The 22168-nt window shown below is 39.3% G+C and overlaps 3 protein-coding genes across 7 annotated transcripts in view; all 3 read right to left on the reverse strand.

Moving 5' to 3' along the window:
• Positions 1-8935, reverse strand: part of LOC107557917 (chromodomain-helicase-DNA-binding protein 8-like) — a 29936-nt gene extending 21001 nt beyond the window's left edge. The window contains exons 1-12 of one of the 3 annotated variants that reach the window (XM_016241503.1): positions 8835-8935; positions 7981-8168; positions 6211-7268; positions 5486-5752; positions 5279-5395; positions 4062-4543; positions 3852-3966; positions 3452-3649; positions 3210-3278; positions 3055-3110; positions 1335-1452; positions 68-151 (exon numbers count right to left, since the gene is read on the reverse strand). In XM_016241503.1, the coding sequence (XP_016096989.1) occupies positions 68-151; positions 1335-1452; positions 3055-3110; positions 3210-3278; positions 3452-3649; positions 3852-3966; positions 4062-4543; positions 5279-5395; positions 5486-5752; positions 6211-7173 (2469 nt within the window). In that variant the 5' untranslated portion in view covers positions 7174-7268; positions 7981-8168; positions 8835-8935. The remainder of the gene's footprint in view (positions 1-67; positions 152-1334; positions 1453-3054; positions 3111-3209; positions 3279-3451; positions 3650-3851; positions 3967-4061; positions 4544-5278; positions 5396-5485; positions 5753-6210; positions 7269-7980; positions 8169-8834) is intronic. The other 2 variants (XM_016241518.1, XM_016241511.1) reach the window with 2 other exon arrangements.
• Positions 8936-10600: 1665 nt separating this feature from the next.
• On the reverse strand, positions 10601-13697 carry LOC107557939 (cerebellin-1-like). 3 transcript variants are annotated; one of them, XM_016241534.1, is made up of 5 exons: positions 13339-13697; positions 12080-12591; positions 11613-11969; positions 11423-11542; positions 10601-11155 (listed from the first exon to the last, which is right to left on the reverse strand). In XM_016241534.1, exons 3-5 carry the CDS (start codon positions 11886-11888, stop codon positions 10958-10960), a joined length of 594 nt encoding a protein of 197 aa, XP_016097020.1. In that variant the 5' UTR covers positions 11889-11969; positions 12080-12591; positions 13339-13697; the 3' UTR covers positions 10601-10957. The 3 variants fall into 3 exon arrangements, with proteins under 3 accessions (XP_016097020.1, XP_016097029.1, XP_016097015.1); XM_016241543.1 differs by having other exon boundaries at positions 11613-12177; XM_016241529.1 differs by having other exon boundaries at positions 11613-12249.
• Positions 13698-14382: 685 nt separating this feature from the next.
• Positions 14383-19076, reverse strand: trim110 (tripartite motif containing 110). Its single transcript, XM_016242953.1, has 8 exons — positions 18995-19076; positions 17480-17973; positions 16924-17019; positions 16552-16788; positions 16026-16048; positions 15745-15890; positions 15241-15512; positions 14383-14689 (listed from the first exon to the last, which is right to left on the reverse strand). The coding sequence occupies exons 2-8, from the start codon at positions 17966-17968 to the stop codon at positions 14417-14419; spliced, it is 1536 nt and encodes a 511-aa protein (XP_016098439.1). The 5' UTR covers positions 17969-17973; positions 18995-19076; the 3' UTR covers positions 14383-14416.
• Between the last annotated feature and the right edge of the window lie 3092 nt (positions 19077-22168).

Here is a 22168-nt window from a genome sequence, read left to right on the forward strand (position 1 = left end):
GTAATATCAGTTTGAATATCAGTTATTTAACATTTGAAAAACTTGTCTGTGGTCGATGAATTCTTACCTCCCCATTGTCTTTATCGACACTATGTGACTCATCCAAAATACGATCAACCTCCACATAGTCTGGATTGAAAGGTTCCTCATCCTAAAGCACAGGGAAGCATTCCAGATAGGTTTATAAATACTCAACACAATTAGTGAGATTTTCTAAAGCCATGTGTCTTATACCAGTGTTTCCCAACCGGGGTGCCGTCTGTCGAGAGCAGGGGTGCCGTGTAAAAAATAATTTTTAAATATTTTTAAATTGCTAAAATGTTCAAAAAAGCATCTATTATATAATATCCATTTCTGATGTCGCCAATAATTAGAAATGCACCGAAATTTCGGCTGCCGAAAATTAGTTCACTGCTCAGGATTCACTTTCACGTGGTGTGACACTCTGTGTATTATCTCGCTCTATGCTTGTGCGCTCCGCTCAGTCGCTCCACTCGTATACCGTTCATGCTCATCGGAACAGCAAAGTCCACTCAAAAATTGAGCCGACAGGAAACATCGATGTAGTACAGTATTGTTTCTGTCTGCAATAAGCCCTACTGTGTTGTAACATGGTGTGGTATATGGGCAACTCTGGTAACGCTGCGCTCTCATTCATTGATCTGCTAACCGCTGTTATGCTCAAGTGTTCAGATAATAATAGCTTTCTAGGACTAAACATTGGATAATTGGTAAAAAAAAAACAAAGACAAAAAAAAAAAAAAAAAGAGTTAAATATCTTAACCCTACTGTTAGACCTACCTGAAAAACTAAAAAGCAATTTATTTAATTCTAAGGCCTGTCGTTATTTTTTATTTGTGCTATCGTTAATTTCTTTATTTGTTCTTATTGTATTACCGACTGCTGACTTGTCATTTTTTATTCAATTCAAAGACCAAAATTACCCCACTGTAAAATAAAAGAAAAACACTGAATGATCAAATTTGTGAGATAGCTAGTTATAATGATAATTAAATGTTTACATATGTATAAAAGCCTACATTAAAATCGGTCATATAAATTGGTCTCTTCATTAGAAATGAGCCTACTGATTGCCACCATTGATGGACAATTTTTTTTAAATAATATTAAAAATATCTGTATGACATTATATTCTGCAGTTCTTCCCTGTTGTACCGAATATCTATACTTTTCAAATTATCATATCGAAGTTAGAAATTCAAATATTGTGACAAAATTAATTTTGTAGGGTGCCACAAGTTTGTTAAAATTTGTCTTATACTACCAACCAAAACATTTCACACTTGCCTAATTTCAAATTCATATGGTCTTACCTCTTGAAATATGTTCCTCATCTGTGCCTGTTTTGTCTTGAATCTCTTCAGCTTCTGATGGATCCTCTTGTCTCTTTCCAGCTGCTCAAGACTGGCCCATTCACAGTGCATGTACGAACTAGAAACACATCATAAATGAACATTTTCAAGAAATAAGAATTACATTTCCTTAAAAAAATTGATTGATCGATTGTTTATACACCGAACAAAATTATAAACGCAACACTTGTTTTTGCCCCCATTTTTCATGAGCTGAACTAAAAAATCGAAGACTTTCTATTTACACAAAAGGCCTATTTCTCTCAAATATTGTTCACAAATCTGTCTAAATCTGTGTTAGTGAGCACTTCTCCTTTGCCAAGATAATCCATCCACCTCACAGGTGTGGCATATCAAGATGCTGATTAGACAGCATGATTTATTCCACAGGTGTGCCGCCTTAGGTGGCCACAATAAAAGGCCACTCTAAAATGTGCGGTTTTATCACACAGCACAATACCACAGATGTCGCAAGTTTTGAGAGAGCGTGCAATTGGCATGCTGACTGCAGGAATGTCCACCAGAGCTGTTGCCCGTGAATTGAATGTTCATTTCTCTACCATAAGCCGTCTCCAAAGGCGTTTCAGAGAATTTGGCAGTACATCCAACCGGCCTCACAACCACAGACCACGTGTAACCACACCAGCCCAGGACCTCCACATCCAGCATCTTCACCTCCAAGATCGTCTGAGACCAGTCACCCGGACAGCTGCTGCAACAATTGGTTTGCATAACCAAAGAATTTCTGCACAAACTGTCAGAAACCGTCTCAGGGAAGCTCATCTGCATGCTCGTCATCCTCATCGGGTCTTGACCTGACTGCAGTTCGTCGTCGTACCTGACTTGAGTGGGCAAATGCTCACATTCGATGGCGTCTGGCACTTTGGAGAGGTGTTCTCTTCACGGATGAATCCCGGTTTTCACTGTACAGGGCAGATGGCAGAATGGCGTTGTGTGGGTGAGCGGTTTGCTGATGTCAACGTTGTGGATCGAGTGGCCCATGGTGGCGGTGGGGTTATGGTATGGGCAGGCATATGTTATGGACAACGAACACGGATGCATTTTATTGATGGCATTTTGAATGCACAGATATACCGTGACGAGATTCTGAGGCCCATTGTTGTGCCATTCATCCACGACCATCACCTCATGTTGCAGCATGATAATGCACGGCCCCATGATGCAAGGATCTGTACACAATTCCTGGAAGCTGAAAACATCCCAGTTCTTGCATGGCCAGCATACTCACCGGACATGTCACCCATTGAGCATGTTTGGGATGCTCTGGATCGGCGTATACAACAGCGTGTTCCAGTTCCTGCCAATATCCAGCAACTTCGCACAGCCATTGAAGAGGAGTGGACCAACATTCTACAGGACAACCTGATCAACTCTATGCGAAGGAGATGTGTTGCACTGCGTGAGGCAAATGGTGGTCACACCAGATGCTGACTGGTTTTCGGACCCCCCCCCGGACCGCCCAATACAGTAAAACTGCACATTTTAGAGTTCAGCTCATGAAAAATGGGGGCAAAAACTAAATTGTTGCATTTATAATTTTGTTCAGTGTAATTTGGCAGATTTAAAGATTTAAAGTTGGTCTTTGATTAAAAAAAAAAATCTAAAACTAAATCTGGTCTATTTTCACAAAAAAGGCTTGAGAAAACAAGTGATGACTTACTAGTTTTTATATTTGACAAAAAATTCATCCACATTAGTATACTGCCCTGGAAACACCTGGATCAGGACAAGAAAACGCCATGAAGATTTAGTCAGAACAAACTAGCACAAGATTTCACAAGTGAATGGTAATGATTAGCATGAACAGATACTTGCCTCCTTTTTGGTCACCCGCATAGACAATATTTTATCCACAATAGCAGCGTCCTCCTCACTTGGGTTCTCCTAAAACAAATCAGAAACATGCACACACATATCAATATTTTTATTATTACTGGTGGCATAGTGTCAACTGTAAACAGCTAAAAACTTGACAAAACCAGTAATGAGAAGGGGGGGAAAAAATGGTAGTAAGAACCACAAACGTCCAATCCGCTATGACTGGAGTGCTGACGCACCACAAAAAACTGCATGCTTGGAAGACCATCCCCATCCAGTTCGTGCTGGAGTTCTGCTCCCATGGACTGGAGATACCCTGCACCAGACACAGGAGCTGTGGTCACATCAATGTCAATTTCATCTTCATCATCTGTGATTTTAATGTCCAAATCTTCTGTGTATTTCTTCCGCTTCACTTGACGGTTAGAACGTCGCTTCTGTTGGAAGAACAGGATCACAGTAGAGTCAATGAATCAGGTTTATGGCATTGTGCTGATGCTCTATATTCAAAATTCTGTCACAATGCAGTTCTAATGCCTGCCAACATGTACAACACTTCAATGGCTTAATATGGCTGCTATGAATTACTAACTGAGTGACTGATTTTATATTAGTAAGAAGTACTAAAGCATGTAATACCTGTGACATTTCCTCCTCCAGTGTGCGGGGTGAAACAGGTGGGCTAAGATCTATATCTGAATGATCAGAGGATGCATTTCTTTTCCTTTTCTTACCACCCACTAGAGTGATGGTGCTATGGAGAGGAAATAAAGTGTGAGAACTAAAAAAGGCAGAGTCAAAAACATAAGAGTCCAACTCTTCCAGGAAGGATAAGAAATCATTACTTACTTGAGCTTAATCTTGGATTTACTTTTACTGCCTCCACCTCCCAAAATCACTCCTGGAGTCTTCGCCTTGGATTTCTTGTCTCCTCCCGCCACCACTTTTCCTACTCCCACACTTGGGCTTTTCTTCTTGCTCCCACCGCTACCACCACCACCACCACCTCCTTTCTTTTTGGCTCCTCCAGCCCCTGCGACACCCTCTAGGTCCACAGAGGTCTGTCCGGCTGGCAGTTCATCCTGGTTGAGCACACGGGGGATGTTCCTTTCACCCCTGGCTTTGGCCCGTGCGATGGCCTCAGCAACAATGCGATTGGCTTTCTCCTGTTTGCACAACGTCTCCACTCTTCGCACGGGCTCCTGGACCTTTGCCAAACGCACACCGGAAGACGAAGCTGTAGTTGTGGTGCCGGACGCAGAGCCGGCAGCCGAGGTACTGATAACTTTAACCACAGAAACGGCCCCACCAGCACTGGAAACAGTGTGTGACTGCAGAAAATGTACAGTTTATTCTGAGAACTGTACTTTGTCACCATGTAAACAAAATGGTTGGGAACGGAGAATCAGTTATTATGCTTATTTTTACAAATATTGGAACCAAATGACATTTGATTTACTCTAATGAGTGACATACAGCTTATAACTAACTGTAAGACTTAAACCAGTCTAGCTATTGGCTGGTTGTTCATATGGCAAAGTGCTTAAATATAGATTAAGTGTTGTTATGTTAATAAAAACTTGACACCTTATTACACCTTTTTATTTGTTTAGTTTGTATATATATGTAAACATTTTTTTTTTTAGTACACAATTAAGTCGAGATTACATTTATGCAGCAAAAATTTAATTAAATAACTGACCTATATTATGAAAAATATTTGTAAGTGTACATTTACCTTTGGAAAGAATTGTTTAAATTTAGTTATTGGAATTCTCTCATTCATTTGGCAATGAAATTCATTTTCTTTTACCAAATATTTTGTCCTTTTGGGTACTAAAAAAAATCATTAATGGAACATTTTACAAATCCGAATCATTGTAAGGAATTAAACCAGACAAAAAGTGTATACATTATATAAAATCTTTAAATAACTTTAAAACAATACTTCATTATTCTTCAGATTCCAAGTGGTACAGAAATAACAGAATGCAATGTTACTTTATGGCTCTATATACACCAAAGAACATCACAGAACCATAAAATAGATGTAAGAATTGTCCTACCTGTGGCTGCAGCAGTAGTTTAAGAGGCACTGCTAGTCTTTGTCCTCCTTGGCCTTGAGAAATCTGCACCACCTGAGGGCTGCCACCAGCATTAGCTGCCCCAGAAACCAACTGAAACTGTTGCACACAGAGAAAAAGCTTTCCGTCACCAACAAGTTATAAGAAAAAGAATATCTTATAACACACATGACCTGTCCTTTAACTCACCTTGGCTCCCTGTTGGTTGGGCTGCTGTTGAACTTGCAACTGAATGGTGAGCACTTTCGGCTGTGCACCCGTTTGACCCATCTTGGCTTGGGCGAGAGCTGCCAGCTGGCCTCCCTGCAGGACCAACTTCCCTGGCAGAGAGCCCAACACCAGCCTGTGCTGCTGACCCGCCCCTGCAGCTGCAGTTCCCCCTAATGTCAGTGTCCCGGCCTGGGCCCCACCTTGCGAGGGCTGCTGTAGAACCAGAGTGATCCTCTTTGCTTCCCCCTGAATAGAGATAAAAGGGCTATTAAGATTCTAACAGCAAAAATAATTACAAATTGGTAAAACATAATATTTTGAATTAGTTTTTATTTTTGTATTTTGTTTTAATTGTAGTTAAAGTTTTAGTAATATTGTTGTGTGTTTGTCATTTTTATTCTTTTTTTTTTTAAGTCCATATCCTTTTTCTTTAAGCTTTAGTTGTTTTATCACTTCAAGTTCAAAAAAAAAAAATGCTGCCTAGGAAACTAGCTGAAATACATTTATATAAAACTTATAATACTTACATATTATATCATATTATAATTTACACAATTAGTAATTATATAACTTATATATTTGTTTATTTATATGAATTATTATAATTATTATTTAGGTTTTAAGATAATTTTATTTCAAGCAAACAAACCGTTGTTTTCTGGTTTTAGTTTTAATTAACAATAATAAACCTGGCAGAGACTGACCTGCTGTGACACTGCTGAAAGTGTGACACCTTGAGGTCGGACGGCCGCTGCTGTCGTTCCAGGGGATGTAGTAGCTGACACTTGGTCCTGTGTTTGTAATGCCACCTGCATCTGAGGCTGCACCTGGACTTGCGCCTGTACCTGTGCTGGCTGTGACGGTGACTGGAGCTGCGTCTGCGCAGGCATCTGTACCTGGACCGGCTGAGTGTGAACCTGCGTTTGAGTCTGGGGCACAGAGGTCAGTAACACCTGCTTCATTGGGCCATTTGGAGTCTGAACCAGCCTTTGGACTCCAGTGCCCAGTTTGACCTGTCTCTGCCCAGGAGATGTTGCGTTTAATACTGTTCCCCCGGAAACAACCGCCATCCCTGGCCTAAGCGGGGTCCCTGTCAGGACTCTAGTGAGGGTGACTTTCCCTGGAGAGCCTGTGGCTCCTGTGACACCCTGTAGCACTTGAGTCTGACCCTGAGGGCCTTTGAAAATTACAATTTTTGGGACTGACTGTCCTGTTGCCTGTTGCGTAACAGCGATTTGCTGAGTCTGCAGCTGCTGGGTGGTGACTTGAGCCCCTGACACAGGTACTCCAAGAGGGGAGCTCAGCAGGACCGTTGCCGCCCCACTGCTATTACTGGCCACCGAGAGAGAAGGCTGAATGGAAATTGAAGCCGGGGCAACAGAAACCTCATGGGACATCTGGGTGGGCTGCTGTGTTTGAAGGGTCTGCAGTGGGAGGGAGGCAGGAGCTGCAACAGGTGTTGAGATTAGAGCTGGATCTGTGACATCATTGAGCACAGAGACACCAAGATCTGGTGTAGGGTCCATAGGAGGGTCCACTTGGCCCAGTGCCAACTTAAGCGCCTCCTCAACTGGGTCTGAGGAGCCCTGGGAGAACGCATCCTCCGGTAGGGAATCCAAATTGAACAGTGGTGTGTCATCAAAGAGGTCCATAATGGGGTCTGCCATCTTGTCAAAGAGTTTGTGAAAAAACGAAAAGAATGTGTGATATCCAGTGTCCGTACAAAAACATCCAACAAGTCCGAAGAGATTTTGCAATTATGCTGTTGAAGGAAAAAAAAGAAAAGAGAGAGAAAAACTGTAACCACCTTCATCAAGTATTTTTCCCCATATGTTAATGAAGTAATAACATAATTAAGGAGAGTTACTGAGTTTCATGTATGCAGCCAAAATTAATCAAGTAATTGGCCTTAAATAAATGAATTTAAAAAAATCAATGGACATTGTTTAGGACTTATAGATTTATATTTATTATACATATCTTAAAAACAACATACATAATATAAACAATCACAATTATACACTCATTAGATAAGTATCTGTATATATCTATGTCAGTATATCAATACTGTTATGCAAAACATATAAATAATATACTATTCATGTATGCAGCCAAAATTAATCAAGTAATTGGCCTTAAATAAATGAATTTTAAAAAATCAATGGACATTGTTTAGGACTTATAGATTTATTTTAGACATTGTTTAGATTTATATTTATTATACATATCTTAAAAACAACATACATAATATAATGCATAATATAAACAATCACAATTATACACTCATTAGATAAGTATCTGTATATATCTATGTCAGTATATCAATACTGTTATGCAAAACATATAAATAATATACTGAGAATAAAATCTACAAGCACCTTCATAAAGTTAAAGATACACACACATCACTACAAATTCACAACTATCAGAGCTAATATGTAATCTCCAGTCTCCTGTTTGCCAGGTAAGCTTACCTGAAATGAATTATCAGGGAGAGGGGAACAGGAAAAGAGGGAGTCCACCGGTTCACCCTTCTTCACTCTCTCTCTTCCTCTCGTCTATCCTCTCCTACTCTCTGGAGTTACTTTTTGCTTGCGTTTGACTTTTTGTCTGGTTGGAGTGAGCTCTAGAAGATCCATCAATAAATATGTGTAATGATTCCCTGGAAAAGACAAAAACATTTTTAAATTTACATTAATTAAAACATTAATACTATATAGTTGCTGCATCTTACTAAATGGCAGTGCCATCACTTCACATGGCATCATGTCTGACTGACTTGTACATTATGTCACTTAGCGAGTATCCTAACATTGTTTTTAAAAGTCAAAGAGCGTTCATTTGTATTACCTCTAATGTCATATTCTTTTTAGTCCATCGGAAATCATATAATTTATGTTAACCGAAATCAACACCGCCTTCCTTGCCTTGCCATCAACGTGGAACAACAATCCTAAATCAGACACCCGACAAACCCATCAATGTTCACAAGGGCGATTCCGATTGCTATAAATGCTAAATATGTGCTCGATCATTTTGTTTTTCTCTGACGGCCGATTTAAGCTGTATCGAAGATCCTCCATCATTCACGATACATCTCACAATACGCCTCTCGTTCGGACTCTCTTTCAATCTCTCTCATCAACAAACCGGACCAAACCAAAGGCAACGTGCTACAAAACCATAGCCCGACTACGAACAGACATGGACAAGGCCGCAAAGCTGTTTCGACTTGGCCAGGGCGTATTTTCTACTAAAATATGCCCTAATAACGCTGCCATCCACTGCCCCAACTTTCCCCGCAATAATTTCGGGGTGCTAAATTTACCTTTGCATCGACACACATGGCTTTCTCCGTCTCACAACACTGTACGATTACAGGAAACGGCCAGCGTAGAGCAGGAACTAACTTCTTGCCAGCGCTAGGTCGAACGCGCAGCCCCCGATCTCATGTGCTGTCCGCTGATTGGTCCATCCTCAGAGGGACTGTCAAAAGGCACACATTCCATTGGTGGACGAATTTGTCTATCATTCCGGTGTGCGGAATTACAGGGCGGGAGACATTAATGGGTATCGGTCGTACGGGTAGTTTGGTTGTGGCTGCACTAAATGCGGCCTACTTGTTATCACCGACCGCGATTCAAGATGCTCGCTTGTTAGAATTTAAACGGCAATGGATTCATTTCTTTATTATGACTATTTAAGGAAAAATAAAATATTATAATTTTACGTTAAGGAAATAATTTCCGTAGCTTTACGCAATTTTTGCAAATGTCTCCAAATGTCCCAATAAAGCTTATGATGCTAAATGAAACATATACTCGCATTTTATAGTATAATATATAATTTATTTGTCATAGATGGATACACAGGTATTCGTGATTCGAAGTTGTTGCTGTTATGTAAGAGAGGTCTTGCTATGTAAAACATATTGAAAATAAAAAATATAATTTAAATGCCACCACAAAAATATGTGTATGATGTTAAAACAGTTTAAATCATATTCACATTATTATACATTTTTGGGTATAGTAATTTATTAATTTAGCATGATTAAAACACGTTCAATAATATTCTAACTATTCATTATAGTGATTAAAACAAACATTTACATAATGTGTGTGTGTGTGTGTGTGTTAATATATATGGTATTTTATAAATACATTATTACTTCATTTTTAAACATTATATATATATATATATATATATATATATATATATGTATATATATATATATATATATATATATATATATTCACACACACACACACACACACTTTTTATTGTGCACTGGATACTGGATTATATGTGTTAGGACAAATTAATAATAAATAGCTTACATCCTCATAAATTATTTTACATGATTATTTTTTTAAACATCACAAACAGCAGTCTTTGATGTAATTTTTACCCTACTTTCTTAGAGTAGCATGCTGTGGTCTTTCATACAAAAAAAAGTGCTCACAGGTTAGAAAAATAAATGAATACTGTGTTAACATCCATAATTCTTTATTTTCTTTCTGTTTCCTTTTCCTCTCTCTCCTTATCTGTTTCCTGGTCTTTTATCCTTGTTCCGAATGTGTGAAGAAGTGTGTCTTTAAACTAGTGCAGTGTAACTTATTGACTGTGACAGCACACCCTGCATGGTCCATAGGAGTCCAGTGTACACTTGCACGTCTGCCTGCCAAAAACTCCATCTGCCTTTGCTCGACTGGTGCCACTGTAGTTCATATCCATTATCCATTATGCCTATGCTGCTATCTGTGATGATTCCTGGTCAACCTTGCCAGCTCTGAAGCTGAGAGCTATATTTACAAACAGCTGTTGTTAGAGGTAAAACACCTCATTCAGAGAAGTAACACAGGTTGAGGACAAGTTGTAGGCTATTTCATTTCACACAGATCAAGAAGGTTTTCTGATTTCCATTTAATGAGATTTATTTTACAAAGCTTTATAATATACACACACAGCTCCGTAATCAGGCAAACATATGATAAACAGAAACCTCACATCAAATCGTTAAGCTATATTTGAATTAAAATGGAATTTAGAAATTGAATTTTGTTTTTAAAAAAAAGAAAGAAAGAAAAAAAGGAAAACCCTGAAATACATATTTTCAAATATATTATTAGGACAGTCTCATTGTATTTCCATAACGTCATTTTTTTCAGTTTAACCATACACATTACAAAAAAGAGTGACTTTTTAGTGATTTTCAAATCACATGGCCTGGTTCTCAATAATATTTAATTATAATATTAATTGTATTTTTAAATAACAAAATATATATTTAATTATAACATTTAACATCTCATTTTCTGCATTTTCTCTGCTCTGCTGTTAAAAAAAGAGAGGAAGAACAAATATGATGTTTTCTGTGGATTCCATTTTCGTAAAATAAACCACCAGAGAGCATGTCACCCTCTCTCCCAGCTGTTCACATGGTCATCTTTATAAAGGGAAGACCAGGAAGCCTGAAAAAGTAGAGTACTTCCAGCCTCCCATTAGGTTGCCCTTTTCTAGCTTGAGGTAAGCCTTGTCCCCTCTTTCCATGATCACAAGCCCAGCATTTGTGGCTGCTTCTCGTGTCACATCCTGGTCTCCAGCAAAGGCTGAGATCATCGGCCACCCATTCAACATCAAACTCACCTGGGAATAGGAAAATAAGTTTTCACAGCAATGCCATAGAAGAGCCATCTTTGGTTCCCCAAAGAACCATAATGAACAGTTCTTAAAATCAACAGTTCATAAAATCAACCATTTTTTCAAAGAGTGAAGAACATTTTAAAAACTCTAAAGATCCCTTTTCCACTATAAAGAACCTTTTGTGCAATTGAAAGGTGTCATGGATGTTACAGGTCTACCAATAAAGAACCTTTATTTTTAAGAGTGCAAGAAAAAATATGTAGTATGTACCTGTATGGTTTGCCTGTTGTATGCCTTTACCACATGGAAGTTGAAGCTGTACACCCCTCGTCTCGGAGCAAGGAAGATACTGCTCTCTTGGTCAAAATGACCACCGACATTCACCAAGATCTGACAAAAACTGACTGATTAAACAGAGCAAAACTACATGCAAGTATTTTAATGTGGAAATATTGCTTACCTGGTCAAAATAGATGATCATGGTGCGATTGCTCATGTCTGTGGGCTCATGGTTGGTTTGCCGTGTGGCGGAGAAGGCCACACGGCCGGTACCTGAACGCACGGACATCCCCAGTGCGTTACCTGCTGGTTCTGAAGAGGGTGTGGAGTCACAGACCACCAGGCATTTACCTTCCAGCACTATGGGCTCCGTGTCATTTTGCCCCATGACCACTAGAGGGCCAATTAGCAGAAGTGGAGCTAGTATCAGCATTGGCATCCCAGAGCTGGGCAGCATTGTCTTATTATTATAGCTTATGATATCTCGGATGAAATTAGGTGCAAATGTTCCCTGAAATTTGATCAAGTAGGTCGTCTTCTGGAAACCGAGGAGAAATAAGTGAAGGATCCACAAATCCGTGATGTTATGAGCTATTGTAAAAGTTATAGATATTTAAATCCTTGACTCTGTCTTTCACCCTCACTTACTCTTATACTCTCTCTCTCTCTCTCTAGCTATTTTGTCGTCATCCTCCCGTCTGTCACAGTTTCCTGACGAAGATCTACGTCTGTGCTTGTTAAATTGCCTGTAGGGGACCAAAGGCAAGGACACTTAGAGGTTTCTCATCATCGAAAAAAAATCCATCATCATAGCCAACCTGTGAGAAGACAAAGAGAGAGGGAGAGGATAAAAGGAGCTCTGCAAGCCAACAGGTATGCTTGTGTGGGGGAGGAGGAAGAGGAGCAGTGAAGGATGAAGATCATGAGGTAACACTTTGGATCCCGTTCAGCTGAGGGGAGCAGCATCCAGGAGAGAGTGAGAACAAGAGACAGAAAAAAGAACAACTCCACTGAGAGACCATCTGTCTTTAACACGCTCTCACTTCCCTCCTGACGTTCCACAACATGCAGGACCTCTCTCCTGTGCTTGTGCTTATTGGCCGAACCTCCTCTCTCTCCTCAGTGCCTTGGCACGCTAACGGCAACAATATGCCAAAGTCCTGAAACCCAAGAATGGACATCTCGGAATTTGAACTAAAATATGTCTATATCAGGTCTAAATTGGCACAGATCACCACATTCATTTACTATTCAAGTCATGTTTATAGTCTTTATGAAGCAATGACATTTACAAAGGTCAACTTTCTTTGCATCTGGTCTTGAGTGAAACCTCAATGTTTGTGCACTTTTAAATAAGAACTAATTCTGCTCAGTGCTGTCCTTGAATGCTATCCACTTTTTTCACAAACCAATATCTTTATTTTCTTCACAAAACTTCACTCCCACAAAATGTTAACACATTTATAATTTCAGGTTATTTAAAATCTTTTTATAGCACTAAAAAAAAAATCTAATCAGCATGCATTTTGCCTTGTTCCCTTATAAAAATATCTAAACCTTTATTATTTCTTAACTTGAGAAGCAAAATTGTGTACAATAAAAATACTTTATTTTAAAATCTTTTTTAAAAAATATCATGAATTTGTTTTATTTTTCTTACCTTATTGGCAAATTGGTTGTATTTATTAAAGCATAAATCTAATAAAAAAAATAAAGTGAGGTTTTAGGTTTCAAGTATGTTTAGATATTTTCCAGGAAAACGAGATTTAAAAAAAAACTAAAAAGAATAGATTTTTTATGGAATTGTTTTGTGTACTAAACAATCTTTTAATACAGCTTCTTTCCTAGGGAGTAACATAAGATTAAGTTCATAAGCTTTTGTAGTAATAAAAAAATAGCAAAATTACCTGATTTAGTGGGCTGTCCCTCGGTTTCCCAGGCGTAATGATGCAAAGTGTTAAAGCTTCTGTAGAGAAAAACTGAATCTGACAGCTTACAGATCTTCCTACTCATCCTGTCTCTCAAGATCCTCCCCTTCCCACCCACTCTGCCAGCTTCACCTCTATCTCTCTCTTTCTCTCTCTCTCTCTCTCTCTCTCACTTTCTCTAATAATCCATGTAATCTTTCTTTGATGTAAACAGCATGGCCAAACTGGCATTTGTAGCTGTAAATGATAGCCAACAGTCAGTAGAAAGCATATAGAAGAAAACAGGAACAATAACATGACCTAGTGTCCCACAAAACATGACTGATTCACATGGTACGTGAGGATCAAAGGGCACAAAGGATAATACAATCAAAGAAAATCTGGAAAAACAGAATAACTTTCAGATTTCACATATAAACAAAGTACTTCTTATTTTTTGAACATCTCAACAAATGAAACCAATAAATAAAACAAGAATAAACTTTGAATATATATTGTCAATTTCCATCCATCGGACGGACTGTTCTATAAACCGCTTATCCTCTGTCGCAGGGATGCTGAAACCTATGAAAAAATATTTGCTGACATGAAAAAATATTAAATATTTTAAATGCATTTTAAATTGCACTTTTATGCATTTAATAGCCTGCAAAAAATAAACTGGGCACTGGCAAAATATCATAATAAAGATAAATATTTGAGATTTATATTTTGCAAATTTTGAATATCCATCGATGGAGAAAGGATCTCAGTTCCTCTTACAATTACAGTGAAAACATTAAGATGAAAAACCTAGTGATAAAGGTTTGACACTGATTATAAAAGAAAATGAAAAGCTAAAATTTAAAAGCTCAAAATAACAATAATAATAAAAAGTAAGAAAAAACATTAACCATATACAGTTAATTGGAATATTTGTTGATTCTTGAAAAATAAATTCTACTTTTTCACCCAGAGCATTATATATCCCTCAAGAGACATATAACTCTTTATGAAATAAAAGTTTCAACAGCAGTTTCAGTTCCTGTTTTCTCCCAAATCTGAGCTGTAAATGTAGTCATATTTTCTTGAGGATGGTGACCCTGCTGTTCAGCTCTGGTTTGTAGAGGCCAAAGCCTAGGCAGACGGGCTGGGTGAATCTGGTGCTGAAACTGTGCAGAGGGAGCAGGGTGGATGACGATCCTACTTCTGAAAAGGTGATGGAGCCAGAATCATAGTCCAGAGTGACTGCCAAATGGTTGCCAGACATTTTTGCGGAGAGATGGGTTTTCTTTCGGTTATGCCAGGCAGCAAGTTTCCTGTCATGCTGCTGTGTCAGGCTCCAGGATATCTGAGTAAGATAACAGAAAATCATAACACAGGACATAATGAATTCAAAGATAAAACAGACTAGGCCTCTGACATGATATGACTAGAATAATAAACAATTACATTTTTATATAATTTTATTTAAGATCAGTTTTCTGAGAAAAGTTCAGAGAAACGCTGTGTAAAAATAAATAAATAAAAAATAATGTTACTTTTGAATAATTAAATACTACTACTACTAGTACTACTACTAATATTTATTATTAAAATAGATTAAATATGACAATTATCATTTAATTCTGATTTTTAAATACTTAATACAAAAATCATTAGATTAATCACATTTTTATTCTATTGACTTCCACACACACACTCACACACACACACACACACACAAACACATCAACTTAATAGAAATTAACATTTTTCTGATTATATTTTACACATTTATATTCTGTTTTAGGGTCTTTATGCAGGAAAATATATGGGTGCATTTTTATTTTAAGAATTTGGTCGCAGAAGGGATCATCATATTTGGCATTAAAAAGTTTGTGCATTAGGTTAACGGTGTACCTTGTTGCAGCCAAAGGCTGTGCCCTCTTTTGATTTCCTCCTAATGCTGTGGTAGGTCACTGCTATATCCCAGAAACCCTCCACCTCCAGCTCCCAGTAATGGGTTCCTGAAGAAAATATCTGACAGGAGACCACCTGAGACCAGTGGTCAAAGCGGTCAGGATGCTCAGGGACAGGCAAGCGGGTTTTGACCCTCATCACTGTCCGTAGGTCTTCAGAAATATTTAAGAGAGGTTGGGCTGAGTTTTTGTCCAAGGTTAATGGACTGCTTACTAAATAACAAAGAGAAACAACCATTGGAAATGTAGCCACTAGATGTCACTATTAAACAAGGCAAATGAAGCAATACTGCTCAAAAACAGTATTCAGTAAAGTGGTAAAAAATATTGATTAGAATCACGCTTAGGTTAGCTGAGAATCAATAGTAAGGATAATATTACTTAAAAAATCTAAATGTTGCTAGGATCAGTGCTCATTGTGTAATGTATGAATGATAATACATACAGAGATCTCTCTTGAGTTCAATTAGGCTGCGCAGGGTCTCAGCTATGAATTCTCTATATTTATTTTCCACATTCTCTAAGACACGTTTCTTATCCATGCTGGGCTGAGGTGGTGTGAACAGAGGTGAGTTGAGATCTGCCATCATCCTGCAAGGCAGAGCAACTAATACAGTAAAACTTACATTCTTGTTCATATGCAAACTAACATACAACTGCACTCACAAATCACAAGTTATTTCTCTGACACTCACTAAAACAATCACGGTTTATCTAAAGACTTACTGCGAATCCTCTGTCTGGAATGCCTGTGAAATGTTATCATTGCTATGAACGGTGGCAGAAGTTTAAGTCATTTTAATCTATTTTAAGCTAAGTGACTTCTGTAAAGATCCACAGTCAGAGAAATTATTCAATACCAAAACCTTGTGGATGCATAAAAAAATCTAATAAGGCCATTAACTAGTAACATATCCGTATATGTTAAATGTTGGTCATAAACTGTCTTACAATGCCCTTTATAGCATATAATGTTGCAACAACTCTTATCAAATCAAATTTACACAAAACATGCTTTTACTGTATTACAGTAGACATTTTTATGTAAACATATTTGATAAGAGTTTAAAATGTCTACTTTATTGCCTGTTTTATTGTCTATTTTAATAGAATGTATTTATAGAACACATGCATTCTTTAAATAGAACATATTTATAAACATAAAATACTAACTAATAAAATATCATAGTTTTTATCAGCATATGGTAAATGAGACTTGATATGCATTTAATCAGGAAATTAAAGTAAATACCCAGATTAGCAGGAAGGGATCACTCTCGTCCAGCAGGGAGCCAAGAAAGCAGTGGATGCTCTCAGTTTGGTTCAGATCTTCTCTCATCCTGCTGCAGTCTTCCTGCACCCTCTCCATGGCCTGCTGTCTCTCCTGTTCCGTGATGTTTATCACGGCTGACACTAGTCGGCCCACCTGAGCCTGCAGGGCTGAGCCCATCTGTAAAACCTGGGAGACATCACTCACAGCAGAGTCCTCCTGAAACACACACACACACAGAATATGTAATGTATGCATGTTGCGTTCAGTTATGAAAACCTGTAGTCCTTATATTTCAGGTTAGGAATATTTAGTTTTAATTGAAATTGAAATCCCAAAGAAGCTTAAACTTACTAGTATGCTGCGACAAGCATTCTGATGTTCTTGAAGCATCATTTCACCTTGCTTTACTTTCTCTTCTGCTTTCTCAAACAGGCTCTGTAATTTGACCTATAACACATTACAGAAGAGCTTTTTAAATTTGAACCCTGGGTTTACAGATTTTTTATGACAGTATAAAGTGCATGAATATTTAATGAGGCAATCATATCTTCTTAGCACCATGAAGAGGAGTACCTTTTAACCCAGGGTTAGAAGTGGTGCCAGCTCCCTTTCAAAATTCAAAATGACAAGAGTGAGGGGCCATTCACACAGACTTTTACACAGTTTTTGCATTCCACTGTGCAACTTTTCCATTAGTGTTCTAAACATGCACCCTACGGACGACATTGCATTTTTTGAAACATTCTGTGTGAATGGCCTCTGAAACATTGATTTACTCTGGGTTAAAAAGCATGATTTTAAAAAAGACAATAACCTGGTGTAAAGTTCAGTGTGAACAGTCCTGGACCATGGAATCCCACAACAGGACCTTTTCTTAAAAAACAGTATAACAGATCTAATGACTTACTTTGTATTCCTCCTCGACTTTTCTCACCCCTTTGACCTGGTGTTGAGCATGTCGTCCTTCCAAAATGCAGTCTGAGCAGACATACTCCCTATCATCCATGCAGTAATACCGGAATATCTCCCAATGGGCAGGGCACCTGCGGTGGGATACGTTCATCAATGGCTCCACCAGCAGGTGAGTGCTATAAGCAGGACGCAGCAGGTGTGGCTGCAGATGCTGCTCACACAGAGAGACCTCACATCGCAAGCAGGTCTTCACTGCAGCTTGGGCCTCATCACCTTTGTCTTCTGGACAGCAGTCACATACCACCACTCCCTGCTCCTCCAGGCATTGTGGGCATACAAATCTTCGCGTGCCACAGCCGGCACTCTGGCGCCAGGACTCTTGCGCACAGGCCAGGCAAAAGCTGTGGCCGCAGGGAAAGGGGTGAGATCGACCAAACAGGTCACGACACATGGGGCATGTGTGTTCTTCTTCCATGGAGCCCATAGCAGCTGCAAATTTATTGTAAGCATGCAAACAATTCATTTTAGTGTAATATTTTAATATTTTGCAGTATTTACCAAAACAGTGGAGTTTGATTATCCCAACCAGCTCAACACAGCTACATTGATTCAACCAATAACATAGGTTTGGGATGATACTACATATTTTTATATTTGATATTAAATCTTTTTGAATATTTTTATACAAATTTGTTGATGTCTGCTCCAAAAAAAATTCTACAATTTGTAAGCATCCCCAAAAAAAAGAAGACAGTTTTCTGAGAGCTTCTAAATCATTTAGCCATTTACTACCAGTGCATAAGATATGCATGACACAAAATACAACAAAAAAGTGTGCACTTACTGAAGATAGTGATTGGTCACTCATAGGAAGTCAAATGCTGCACGGATTAATGCAGACCTATTTGGCACAAACTAAGCCTTACTGTTAAGTTAATCTGTCTCCTAATCAACTATTTTTAGAAAGCTGTTCCATTTGACTACTGGATAAATTAGGTAATGTCCAATGAGTGTCTATTAAAGTCATTAAGTTATTATATGAAAGGTGATGTGTTTATTTTTTCCAAGTTAATATGCTGAGACAATAATACAGCCTTTTGTAGGCCGTTTCTTCCAAAAAGTGTAAACACTGGATCTGTGGCACTATTAGAATTAGCAGTTTGTTGGAGTATCTGACCAGCCCACCACAGTTACGTTGCCATGAGTTTGGGATAAGACTATTTGTTTTATTAGCAATGGCAGACAAGAGGAGCATTTGGGAAACTGTTTGAAATCCATTAATATTTTTGCAATTCTGTTCGGCAACACTGATCGCACAGAAATGACCAACTTTAATTTATGACAAACTTGTTATAACTGGCCCTAAAGTTTTCCCTGCAAACAATAACTGACCCAGGCAACTGTGGAATCAAGAGATCAACTTCTCAGTGGCTTCTTGATCTTTGAATGTCATTCAGTTACATGGTTGGCATTATGGTGCATAACCTATATAAAAACTACAAAGGCTTACCTTTTTTTGTCCTGCAGCCTTGTGTAAAAGATAGAGGAGGAGGATTTCATACAGAAGCACAACCCAAATGTACATGTAAATGTGTGTGTGTGTGTGTGTGTGTGTGTGTGTGGCAGCTGGCTTATCCTGCAATGTCTTCTTAGACTGACTGACCTGTCAACATTCTAAGCCACCACATGACCGGTTCTTTACAGAAGCAATATGAGGTGAGTGAGGAGAAGAAATGAAAGCAAATAAATTTCATCTGGTATCTGTTTAAATAACACTGATTGTTATGTAGAATAAATCAAGATATTATAGAGTATTCTGATTTAAATGAGATGTTATGGTTACAAAACACAAGAAAACTGACATCCATGGTCTTTTTATTTTGTTACTCCAAGTTAAGTGTTCTTTTAATACAGACAGTTCAATTAGAAAAAAACAAAGGTGAAAAATGCTTGTGACTCAAACTTCATTGTTTAAAACCCTTGCAAAGCAATCATGGGATGGCACTATGTGTACTTTTTGTTAGGAAGCTGATAAACCAGTTCATCAAGTGCAGAGACACATTTAGTACATGCACAAAAACAAACAGAAAATGCTTGAAAATTCATTATTTTTATTTGCATAAAATAGAGGAAACAGAAAAAAACTGCCCAGATAGCACACATAGGTCTGCAAGATATCTGTTAAAGATTGCTTCATCTGGAAAGCATCTGCTGTGTACAAACATCTGATAGATGTCTTTAAGATGTCAGTTTTACATACATTCTAAATAATAAACATCTTAAAGACATTTTCTAAACGTCTATTTGACATCTCATAGGAAACGTTCTATAGACGTATTGCAGATGAGCAAACACTCTAAAACATATTTCTTGCAGATGTAAATGCAGACGTCAAATAGACATCTCCGTGATGTACTTGTGCTATCAGGGTGAGACCTAAGAAACAGGACATTAGGAGTGAGAAAAAAGGAGAAACAGAAAGAAGATATTGAAGCAAACTTTAAGCACTTCAAACTGACAGTCTGTAAAAATGACTTGTAAACTCAATCACCTTCTCAATGGCACATAAAGCCATTTGACTTTCAACTGTGATCAGCTGTGGCCATTTTGATTAGCTCAAACTGAAAAGAGCTTTCCTGGAGCATTTCAGTCCTTGGTAGTGCAACTGAAGCAAATAATCAACTATATGTGACATGGCACTGTCAAAAGATGTCTGGGATAAAGTTGTGGACAGGCAGAAGTCAAGAGATGGAGACCAACAAATATTTCAAAGGCTTTGTCAATGCTTAGAAGCAAAGTGAAGTCTATTATTAAGAAGTGTAAGGTATTTGGTACGACACAGACCCTTCCTGGATCAGGACGTCGCTCCAAAGTGGATAAAAGAACCAGGAGGAAACGGTTTAGAAAAGCTACCAAGAGGCCTACACAGTAACTCTGAAGCAGTTGCAGGAATTTATGACAAAGAGTGGTCATTGTGTGCATGTGACAACAATATCACAAATTCTCCACAAATATGGCTTGTATGGGAGGGCTGCAAGAAAAAAAGCCAGTCCTCAAGAAAGGTCACATGTCTATGTGCAAATTTAGTAGAGACAGAGACATCCCAACAGACTAAAGACTGTATTTAAAGCAAAAGGTGGTTCAACAAAATACTGACACAGGGTAATCCTTTTTCCAACTCTGTGATTCTGTTTTTCTATTTTTATTTATTTTCTGATATGTAGTGTTATATCTTTCACTTTAATGTTATAAGTTGCACTGAGTAAATACAGCTGGATAAAACAAAAACTGTGTCCATCTTCATTTCACGCTGCAAAGCAACAAAATGTGAGTATTTTAAAGGGGTGATTCTTTTCTATACCCACTGTATGTTTGATGTTGTTTGCTTGTTTGGTTTGGTAATTTTGAGGTCTAGGGCGATGGGGAGGAGCAGGCAGATCGGGGAGCCATGGCGGAGCAGGCAGAACAGGGAGGCCGGGTGATGACGGCAGAGCAGGAAGCCATGGCGGTGCAGAGACATGGACAGACCACTTGCCTGTGACCGAACAAGCAGAGAGTTCTTGAATGGCCTCCTTGGTCGTGACAGGGCAGACAGTGAGTTCATAAACGGCCTCCATGGCCGTGACAGGGCAGACAGTGAGTTCATGAATGGCCTCTGTGGCCGTAACAGGACAGACAGTGAGTTCATGAACGGCTTCCGTGGGTGTAACAGTTGCGGGGCCATGGTGGTGCAGGCAGATCGGGGGGCCATGGCGGAGCAGGCAGATCGGGGGGCCATGGCGGAGCAGGCCGACCGGGGGGCCATGGTGGTGTAGGCAGATCGGGCGGCCATGGCGGAGCAGAGACATGGACAGACCACTTGACTTTGAGTTCATGAACGGCCTCCTTGGCCATGGCAGGACAGACAGTGAGTTCATGAATGGCCCCTGTGGCCGTAACAGGACAGACAGTGAGTTCATGAACGGCTTCCGTGGCTGTAACAGGGCAGACAGTGAGTACGGAAGCAGACGCCACCACCTCAGAAGGTTCTGCAGCGGATGCCGCCAACTCTGGAGGTTCTGCAGCGGACGCTACCACTTCTGGAGGCACAGGAAAGGCCCTTCCATCACACTAGCAATCAGTCCTTTGAGTCTTGGCCCAAGCTCCGCATTCGCAGGAGCTTGGCTACTATAGCCCCCCCCAAAAAAATCCTTAGGGGAAAACTTGGGGATAGTCGCGACGTGGAGAGGCTCAGACATGGCGGCCATCTTGGCCGGGGACTCAGCCGTGGTGGCCATCTTGGCCGGGGACTCAGCCGGGGCGTGAGCAGTCTCTGAAATGGCGGCCATGTCATGACAAGACTCTGGATGATCAATTGAGACGTGACGAGACTCTAGAAGGGCAGCCATTTTGCAAAGAGACTCTTGTGTGGCAGCCATCTTGCAACGGAGCTCTTCAATGGCGGCCATGTTGTGAATAATTTCCTGTGTGACCAGCATGATGTGAGCAGGCTCTGGCTTGGCAGACGTGACGTGAGCAGGCCCTGGGGTAGCAGACATGACGTTATCAGACTCTGGCTTGGTAGACATTATGTGATCAGGCTTTGAATTTGTAGGAATGATAGGAGTAAACTTTAACTTAACTGGCATGATTTGAGCAGGTCCTGGAGTAGCAGGCATGACGTGAGCAGGCTGTGGCTTGGCAG

This window comes from Sinocyclocheilus grahami, unplaced genomic scaffold (assembly GCF_001515645.1).
Source record: "Sinocyclocheilus grahami isolate Dianchi unplaced genomic scaffold, SAMN03320097.WGS_v1.1 scaffold21.1, whole genome shotgun sequence".
Taxonomy (NCBI): domain Eukaryota; kingdom Metazoa; phylum Chordata; class Actinopteri; order Cypriniformes; family Cyprinidae; genus Sinocyclocheilus; species Sinocyclocheilus grahami.